The sequence below is a fragment of the Alosa alosa genome, chromosome 9 (genome assembly GCF_017589495.1).
Source record: "Alosa alosa isolate M-15738 ecotype Scorff River chromosome 9, AALO_Geno_1.1, whole genome shotgun sequence".
NCBI classification, from domain to species: Eukaryota; Metazoa; Chordata; class Actinopteri; order Clupeiformes; family Clupeidae; genus Alosa; species Alosa alosa.
In genome coordinates this window covers 611,475-622,154 of record NC_063197.1, presented here as the reverse complement: position 1 = coordinate 622,154, position 10,680 = coordinate 611,475, and the positions used below count along the sequence as shown (strand labels likewise).

The following is a 10,680-nucleotide window of genomic DNA, read 5'->3' as shown; positions in this document are numbered from 1 at the left end:
ATGTCAGAGGGCTAGCTGCCCCGAGTGCTGGGACAAGCCCTGTGAGGCTAGGTATCCACCGAGCGTAATTGAAATTTTTTTTGCAGACGATGACACGATAATACAGGCCCCAGTCACCACAGCTTTACCCGACGGACGAACACTTAGAATCGTAGACCCTCACCTCCAGCTAAGTGCCGTGAAAGATGCACAAACTACGGCACCGGATGCCGAAAAATTTTTATGGGAAGAGAGAGGTGCCTCAAAAGGCGGGAATGGGGTGTGGAGAAGCCATGACGGAAGGGTGGTGGCCCCAAGCCGACTCCTTGATCTCCTCATCCATGATGCGCATGATGTAGATCATTGCGCAAGGGGGGAGGTCAAGCAGCAGATACTTGACATAGGGTTCTGGGCCCCATACCTTCAAGATCGCATCAATCACGTGCTAAGAAATTGCCACACTTGTGCCACACACAATTACAGAAACAACATAACAATAGGCATAGGACCACGGCCCCTGGGACACGTACCACTCCCAGAGGGACCGTTCAAACACCTGGTAATGGACTGCATTTACATGGGTCGAAGGGTGAACACGTACAAACACGTGCTGGTCATAATATGTCGCTACTCACGATGGGTAGAAGCCTGCCCAAGCCGAGGGCAGGATGAAAAAACAGTGATTCAATTCTTAGCGAGGGAAGTAATACCCAGGTTTGGGATCCCGGAAATAGTCAGCAGCGACAATGGCCAAGCGTTTACGGCCAACACGTGGAAAAGGATTGCACAGGTGCTGTGCATCAAGTGCCTGCTGGTTAGGTTGTGTTTACCAGGTGCTGGAGTCTGGGGTGGTCGAAAGAAGCGACGCCCAATAAGAATAAAATTGCAAAGATCGTCCAAAGCACGCACGACGATCCAAATCTACCAAACCTAAATTGGGTTGACCGCTACCACCGCACCAGCTAATAAACCGGGGACCGCTGACGAAAAGAATCGAACCACGATCTGACCCCAGCCACCAGAAATGGTAACAGGGCGAGCGATGCCCACGCCACGGTTCAGAGGGGATCAGAGGCCCCTGCTGGAAATTCTACTCTGGAAATTCTATCCCGGTACTGGACAATGCAATGACTCAAAGCAAAAATGAGAGTAAAAATGTAAATAGTACAAGCACGCTTCCCAAGACCCTGTCAAAGGGCCGGACTAATGGGACTCAAGCCAAGAACAGGAAAAGGAGATCAACTGGTGCTCTGAGCGCCTGGGAAAACAATTCATGGATGCAATGGGCTAAGTTCACAGCAGAGACAGTACACCCAGAAGGAGGGTGTTCTCGGTGGTGAAACCAAAACTGACAATACTACCAGCACCAGGAACTGGAGAAGAAGATATAGTGCACCAAGAGTCAGGAAGGCAATACACAGAAGACAAGTTCTCCCCGTTTGGATGTCTCTTGCGACTGGGAAGCGAGGAGTTAAGGAAAGTGTGGACTAGTATAGGCCCTCTATACATAGGACAGACAGGGAAAACGCACGAGCTCCAACAGAACGAGGCGAGGTGCAAGAAGGACTACCCAGGCATGGGAACCAGGGTGACAAAGAGAACCCATCATCTCTACGAGATTCCAGAAGAATTTAAATGTTTTGAAGTACGCCCCACTGCAAACACGGTCAAGGAAGGTGTGGAGGATGTAGGAGCATTTGAAGGACGCTGTGCAGCAAAGTGGGTCCACGAACTCAACAGCTTCTCGTTCCGCCTGGTAGAGAATAGCGACAACGGGAAGGAGATTGGAGTCAAACCAAACACCACGATGCTGAGCATGAGTTGGCTGTACGAACAGGATATTTCTTTGGCAGACTTGTGGTGGGCATGCGGAAGAAGATGGGGACTGCGAAACACCCTTCCGAAGTATTGGAGAGGAAACTGTGCCAGGGTCATCTTGGCCCAGCAAACTTATATAGTCCCCTGGTCAGAACGCAACTCAACCAGCCCAGGGGGCAACCAGCAGACACCCATAAAAGGGAACCTGAGGAGAAGCCGAAGAGACGCTGACGATGGAGTGTACATGGACATGTTCGGACAACCCCACAACGTCCCGAGACAGTTCAAAGCACGGGACGAGGTACTCGCCGGATTTGAAGCCGCCCTTCCCTTTTACGGAGCATCCATAGGCATCGCCAAGAATGTTCAATGGATCAACTACATCCACTACAACGCCCTGCGGTTCATGAATGGCACTATAGACGCGTTCAACGCGGTTGACCGGAGGTTGAACGCCACCACGAAAATGGCAATGGAAACCAGGATAGCAGTGGACTGGATACTAGCAAAGGAAGGTGGAGTGTGCGCGATTGTTGGAATAGACTCGTGCTGTACGTACGTCCCAGGTAAAGGCAAGAACATGGACGACTTCTCAAACGCGATGAATAGACTCAAGGCTGTAAACAAGGAAGCCCATGAGAACTCTGGAAAAGGACTGATGTTTGACAGAATCCCGGATGTCTCAGGAATCTTTGCCCCTGTAACCCGGTGGCTAACGGACACCTTTGGGTCATGGGGGGGTAAGATTGTAGCATTCCTTGGAAAAATATAGCTGGGAGCATCTTTGGTTGTAGGAATGTTTTGCTGTGTCACTCAATGTTGTGGAAAGGTTTGTTCTAGAGTGGTTGCTAGACAATTAGTGGTCCAGCATGGGATAATGCCATGGGGCGAGGAGGACGAGAGCAATAGAATCCTACTAGTGCAAACTAGTGTGGAACGAATAATGGCAGAGGAGTTTGTGGATCGCATGCTGGAGGAGGAACAGGAGTTTCCTCCCCCGGTCATGTACGAGTAGAGGTGGGGTCCCGCGAGTCACCCATCTCTACACATGCACTGACTTACACTCACATACACAACACTGATGGGTAACTCACAAGACACATGCCTGCACGCCCGGGTGACAGAGTAAAACGGAGTAGAGTCATGGGCTGTGACCTGATACGAATAATACGTTGCCTGAAGTAATCTTGATAGAGGACTAGTCCTCACCTGCAAGACCATCCAACACTGGATAGATGTAATCAAAAGCTTGCTACTAGAAGTGCTCGCCTTGGCCCGACTTACCGGGCGTTGGACCTGGCCTGCCCAGTGGTGTGGCAGGTGTGTGGCGCGGTCAGTGCTCAAGGATGCTCAAGGATGGCCAGCAGGGGCAACCTAAGGCAGAGCATGGCGGCCCGTCCCCTCGGTGAAGCGCACCTGCGGCCAGTGCGCTCACCCATTCTCACGCTAGTGTGAATGCCCGGAGGAGTAGGGGGATGACTATGCGAGTAACAAAGGGGGGTGATGTATAAAGGCCATAAAGGGCCATACATACACCATATAATCATAATATAGGGTTTGCTTAAGAGCCACATGCCCGCATGGGAGAGTAGATGAGTGACGGCTTAGACTGTGGAGTTGTTACGCAACTTCACTTTAGCACCAATACCTAGTGCGTCGGTGCCATAAACATAAAACGTTTTATTTAACTTCATGTTCAGAGTGACTAGTTTAAATATATATATATTAGCCACTTTGGGGACAAAATCCGTCTCGGGTCCCAGCCACTTGTTTTCAACAATGGATTTAGCCACTCGTTTTCAACGAGTAATTGGTCTTTCTGTCACTTGATCTGGGCGTCCAGGGTTCTAGGTTATTGTTATCATTCAAGGCAATTACGCTGACTTATATCTTTTATTAATTCTGCCATAAGGTTTAAGATTTTACATGAACTATAAGGTTTTAGTAGTGGACAGTTTTCCCCTTTAACTTGCTCATGTGCACATAGTCTGAGGTGTCATAGCGATATATGGGATTATGACACACTCCTGTGTTTAAATAATGCTTCCGCTACATTGTGAGGCTAATTTAGCCTCAAAGGGGGGAACATGTGGTGATTTTATTAAGGCATCATGCTTGTATGTATTGGTTTATTAGAAATGATTCCATTTATCATAAGAATGTTGTTTGTGCAACTGTTATGCAATATTTACTGGAAGTCATGGGACTGGACTGTCAGAGACTAAGAGTGAAAGTCAGAAGGAGTAGTAGTGAAAGTAAAACCAGACAGGGTTTAGGAGATATGGAGGGGTTTACAAGAAAAGGAGACAGAACCAAAAGTGAAGGCACACATAGAGCCAAACAAACACATACCCTGCACAGTAGTTCTGGTACCCTGTGCTGTGCTCTTGTTATTCGATGTCAAACACATTGTAATTTGCTATTCAATGCGCAGCTTATTACAGTGTAGTTCTGCATTTATTGGATTCCGCCTATCTTTAGGTATGGAGACATCAGAGTAAGCTGTTTACAGCAAAAATAGCGTTAAATGTGAAAGAGCTAGCTCTCACATTGGCTGGCTAGCTGGCTGAGTTGCAAGCATCTGACTGGATGATGATGGTAAGCTCGTGTGAAAAGAAGATTGCCATAAGTTGAATCTTATTAATGCTTTCTTTTTGTAGACCTTCTGCCCCAAACCACCCTACCTTCCTAAAGGATGTGATATTGTTGCCAAGCCCATCTTGGGACCAAGTGTGTAAACATAAAACACGGAGAAAACTACATGATAGAGGGTTCATATTGAATGCATTTGAAATGCACAAGTCCTGGGACAGCAGGACTGTCACCATGGAGGTAAAGCAAGCTTTTAAAGAGAAAATTGCTATGGATTCAAGGTACTGTTACGGAAATGTCAATATAATGCATATCATAAGTTATTTCATTTATGTGTTTTAGTGAACTTATTTTCATAATTGTCAACTCAAATTGTCCTTATTGTTACAGTATCAAACTGTTGATGGCTTGTGGGAGCAAGCTGGTTGCTCCAAAATTGCACAGCGGTCAAGAACTTAGTGGCCTTATTATACACAAGATCTTAAAGTCCAAGGCTGTATATGTGAGGCCATCCTCTGATCTCCCATGTAAGGTAAGTTATTTAAAACCAACATTGAACTGTGTCAGTTAGAAGTTCAACACAACTGTGAAGAAGGACACCAATGCTTTTATTTATTTATTTTTGCAGAATATGATAGTTCTCAGGGTGTCAAAATATGAAGGAGTTGGTCAGTTTTCATCTTGCAGTGCTCTAGAGTTAACCAAACTCTACACACATAACCAAAAATCTGCAAAGTGTGACTAAAAACGTTCTTTGTTTGCACCGGTGTCCCTTAAATTTTGCCTTGACCATCACATCTTAAATGCCCTTTTCCCCTTATGTCAAATAACTCCATGTTAAACATTGAACCGATTCAGACAACCACACAGAAGGACAGGGAGGACCTATACAACAGATAAATTATTGTACACATGCTCTCTTTATAATGTGAATGTAGGCATTAGGTTGTCATTACTTTCGCAGTGTACTTATCGGCAATCTTTTCTAATTATTTTTGTTGTGTTTTAGTTGGACAGCACAGACTCCGAGGACAGTGTCATGGAGTTGGATGAAGATACATCAGCATCATATGACCTCAGAACTACTTCTGCCAGTCATGGCAGTTTAGCTACTAGGAGAAGGAACAGCAGACGCCAAAATGCATCTACCAGGCAGGTTTGCGTTGCAAGAAGGGCTAGAGCCAACCAGCCGTCACCACAAGTGACCAGTGACCAGCCCCCACCACAAGTGACCATTGACTTAGAAAGTGATAACTCCGTGAGCCAGTCACCACTAGTCAGTGACAACTATGATGCCTACCTTTCAATCATGGGAGCCATGCCAGACCTATCCTCTGATGAGGAAGTTAACAAGGCTATATTGGCCAGTCTTGAGAGTCATCCGTAAGTGATTGGTTATGCCATGTGCCATTGGTCTTGCCATGTTCTGTGGCATTCCTTTTAGAATATAGTACATACATAACATAATATACATAATCCATGCCTGCAATGGATTATGTGCCATATTCATGAAGATAATAATGTTAAGTTTGTTTGCTTTTAGAGTTAAGCATTGTTTATTCAACTATAAATTGTTGATTTGTTTCTCCCATTTTTTGTTTGGTGTCCTTAGGTGTCAGAATGTACATCTTTTGATGAACTGCAACAGGCCACAGCACCACTTACAGATTATCTGGCCAATGCTGGGTGTCTAAGGCCTTTGAAACATACAGGACAAATATCTCTTGGTGGAGGATATCATCATGTTTCAGGTGGTTCATCGAGTCAGTGGAGCATTTGAAAGGTTTGTGTAATGTTTTAGCAAACTTAATTAAGAATAATTAAAGATTTCAACATATAGTATATTTTTAAAAGCTAGTGTACAACCTTACAAACATTCAGATTAAAGGCTTACATGTATCTAACTTGAAAGAAGATCAGGTTTTAGATAGTTGTCAAAGACAAGGCCTTTTTGCACAATCAAGAACACTTAACTGTCTTCTAAGTCATCCCTTTCTTGTGCTGTGTGATAATGTATCCAATTTGAAAACAGATATTGGTATCTTCTCATTATACATTTTTTACAGATTCAGGGAGAGCATGAAGACCCTTGGTGTTCTTGATGCAATAAGAATGCACCCAGATGCTTTCAGACCACTGTTTTGTCACGAGCCATCCCCACTCACAGCTGCTGTACTAGAACAGCTCTTTGAAATTCGACTGTCAGCAGTGGGCAGCAACAAAAGAAGGGCAGAGGAATGTGTGGTTGCATTTTGGAGGGACTACCTGCTGGATGTTGAGGGTAAGTATTATTGCTAAATATGGAATATGTGTACACACACTGCACTACGACACTACTATGCACAATGTGTTTTCTCTTGTTAAATTGCCTTCCTTCAGTTATGTGGTTTGAGTTGTATTTAGTTTACCTTTGTACAGTAGTTTTGTTAACTTTGATCACCCCCCTCTTTTGACATTCTTTTCATATTCTCTTCTGTCTCTCTTTCTCTTTCCCTCATTTTTTTCAGAGCAAGAGGGACCCTTGAAACTTGAGGGTATCCTTCAGTGGATTTTCTCCATGAGCTGCCCCTCAGACAAGGCCGTCAATTCCCCACCGCAAACACGTGCATTAATTGCCTGCGGTTGCCAGTCCTGAAAGGTTTTGAGGATTTCAAGGAAAGTATGGATTTCGCTTTAAAAAATACTCAGGGATTTGGACAGGAATAACTTCAGAGAACTCCTTTATTATAATCTGTTGCCAGTTGCACTTTATTAAACTGATGAGACATTGTTGTCTCATCCTAATACATTATTATGTATGTGTTGTTTGAACAATGGAAAATTGAATAATCGATTCACTAAAAAAGAAACCATTTTGTTATTTTGTTTTATTTTTCAACAAAGCATAAATTGTCACTGGACCACCCAATAGTTAATTAACCACCCAATAGTGTCCTAATTGACTAATTAAGTTGCTCACTAATAGAGTTCACCAGGCCCAAGTATAATTGGATGCCATGGTTACAGTCATCAGCAAGTGGGTCTACAGTTTGTAGAATTGTGTTCATAACAGTTTGATTCAAAATAAAGTTATTTTCAGGAACAACAACATTGTTTGATGTCTCAAAATGTACTGGGGGGTCTTCATTAATTTCAGAGTTGTCACTCCCAACTAAAATGTTCTGCATTGCCTCTGCACTGTTGAGAACACCTCTCAGCCACAGTTGAAGAGGTGTTTGTGATCCCTGTGTAGATAATCCATGGTTGTTCCACTGATTTCTGAATTCTGCAGTTGCCCTTTGAACTCTTGGCAAGTAGATGTAATGTAAACAAAATAAGTGTAGGTCATTTGTAGAGTCCAGTATGCCTTCATTTTCCATAAAGGAGAAGAGATCACTGTAGTAAAAAGAAACGACTCTGTTTAACTCTGCCCATAACTGCTCAATCCTCTGGTTGTGAACACTACGTCCAGTGATGACACTACCTCGATTTAACCCTCTTCTTTCCAGCATATACTGGGCAACCCTGGTGTTCTCCATGCCATGATCACAGCGTATACAAGGGAAGGCCAAAATTCTCTACACCTACACAAAACAGTTGCCGTACACTTGATGCTCTATTGTTATTTAGGCACTGCAAGTATATGATAGTCCTACTAAAGCCATTAACACATCCATGATAGACCATTCTCCACCTGACCAGTTTATCTTTATCTATCTATATGCCTATGGAAAGAAAATTTGATCATTATTTTTTTATCATGTGATCCTAACAGTTTGTTTAATGTAATATTTTTTTGAAACAAAGAAATAAACTTACCATAATTGATTGGGATTTTGAACAGAATAAATTCTTCTGTGAATTGCACGGCGTCGACGGAAGGCCCGACCAATGGGGTCAAGATGTTGCAGGCAGCGTCTCACACGCCAGCGCTGTATTCTAAGGTCCCCCTCACAATTCTTTGAACACACTGCAGTATATCAGTGAAAAAGATAGCAATGTTTTCCTCATTACCATTTACTTCCACTAACAGAAACTGACCTTGAAAAATAAATAAAATAAGAAGAAATACCCCTGACATTTTTGGTCCAACAAGGTTGTTTTTGTCCTTAATTTAAATGTTTCTTGTTCCTCTGAGTTGGTCTTAGCTGTACTTTCAAAGCAGCAAGCCCACCAGATAATGATAATTCAAAATGGCCCCTTTAGCCAATGAGGAAGTGAGAATTGAATCTGTCTTCCTGTTTGATCAAACCAACTTCCTTTTCAACTATACTCTCTCACACACACCACTATACTCTCTCGCATACACTACTATACTCTCTCGCATACACCACTATACTCTCTCGCATACACCTCTATACTCTCTCGTATACACCACTATACTCTCTCGCATACACTATTATACTGTCTCGCATACACTACTAAACTCTCTCGCATACACTACTAAACTCTCTCTCACACACTACTATAGTCTCTCACATATACCACTAAACTCTCTCACATACACTACTAAACTCTTTCGCATATACTACTATACTCTCTCGCATACACTACTAAACTCTCTCGCATACACTACTATACTCTCTCACATACACTACTAAACTCTCTTTCACACACACTACTATACTCTCTCACATACACTACTATAGTCTCTCACATATACGACTATACTCTCACATACACTACTAAACTCTCTCACATACACTACTATACTCTCTCACATACACTACTATACTCTTTACTCTTTCACATACACTACTATACTCTCTCGCATTTACTATTATATTCCTTCACATACACTACTATACTCTCTCACATACACAACTATACCCTCTCATACATACATGTAAAATGACTATAATAGTAAGTGTGCATGAGTATAGTGGTGGATGTGCAAGATTATGATAGTGTGTGTAAGACCAAGTATGAATTAAGGCCTAGACGGCCCCTCATAGGACATCAGAGTGCTAGTTGGATTGGAGGTTCGGGAAGTGGATAATTTTCCACGACATAAGCCTTCTGCCTTGACCTAAATTTGAGGTCAATTAAGTAGTGTTTCTGTATGTAAGCCTGCTTCCTTGATCTAAAATTCGGGTCACTGTACCGGCTGTTTTCGTATAAGTTTTTTTTTTCAACTTATAGGTAGGTTCATGCCAAGAAAAGTATAAAAGTTTCAAAGTTGAAAAGACATAGCAACCCGATCTGTTGTAAGACCTACGTTACAAAGTTTGAATGAAGTTTCTAAGTTAAACTGTTCAAGAGAAATTGCGTACGGAAAAAGTGGTAAGCGGAATAAGAAGAAGAAGATGCCTAGGAAGAACAGTACAGTGCATTTTCATGCACTGTACTGTAATAATAAGAAGTTGTTGCTTAGGAAGAACAGTACAGTGCATGAGTGCATTTTCATGCACTGTAATAAAATGCCTGGGAATAACATACAGTGCATTTTCATGCACTGTAATAATAATAATAATAAGAAGAAGAAGAAGCCTAGGAAGATCAGTACAGTGCATTTTCATGCACTGTAATAATTAATCTAGGAAGAACAGTACAGTGCATTTTCATGCACTGTAATAATAACTAGAAATGCAATTCCAAGGAATTACCAGTGCATAAAAGTAGAAAAGTAAAAGTAAAAGTAGAAAATGTAAAAGTAGACTGTTTAAAAGCTGAATGTAGATAGTTTAAAAGTTGTTGATAGACAGTAGATAGTTTAAAAGTTGTTGATAGACAGCTAGTTTAATAGATAGTTTAATGATAGTTTAAAAGTAGACCGTTTAAAAGTTGAAGGTAAATAGTTTAAAAGTTGTTGACAGACTGGAAGTTTAATGAATGTTGATATTCAAAAAGTTTAATGGCTGTGTATAGGTAGATATTTGACGATAACTGAAAGTTAGAATGGCTCTGATGTTTGCTAGCAGTTATGCTAAGATTTTTAACTATGCTAACCATGCTACTTAGCTAATGTTTTATAGCAGTGCTAGCAATGTTAACATGCTAACCATGCTACTTAGCTAACGTTTTCTAGCAGTTTTGATAAACATGCTAACTATGTTAGCAATGCTAACTATGCTAACCATGCTACTTAGCTAACTTAACTAACATTTTCTATCAGTTTTGCTAAACATGCTAATTATGCTAGCAATGCTAACATGCTAACTATGTTAACCATGTGACTTAGCTAACCTAGCTTATCATTTTAGTAGTTATGCTAACTATGCTAACTAGCATGCTAACAACCTAACATGCTAATTATGTGGCTTAGCTAACCTAGCTAATCATTTTTAGTAGTTATGTTAACTATGCTAACAA

The 10,680-nt window shown here is 42.0% G+C and overlaps 1 protein-coding gene across 1 annotated transcript; it reads left to right on the top strand.

Moving 5' to 3' along the window:
- Positions 1–1,759: 1,759 nt before the first annotated feature.
- Positions 1,760–7,610, top strand: LOC125300002. Its single transcript, XM_048251456.1, has 7 exons — positions 1,760–2,537; positions 4,458–4,670; positions 4,780–4,921; positions 5,399–5,772; positions 6,002–6,172; positions 6,456–6,670; positions 6,897–7,610. The coding sequence occupies exons 1-5, from the start codon at positions 2,530–2,532 to the stop codon at positions 6,081–6,083; spliced, it is 819 nt and encodes a 272-aa protein (XP_048107413.1). The 5' UTR covers positions 1,760–2,529; the 3' UTR covers positions 6,084–6,172; positions 6,456–6,670; positions 6,897–7,610.
- Positions 7,611–10,680: the final 3,070 nt, after the last annotated feature.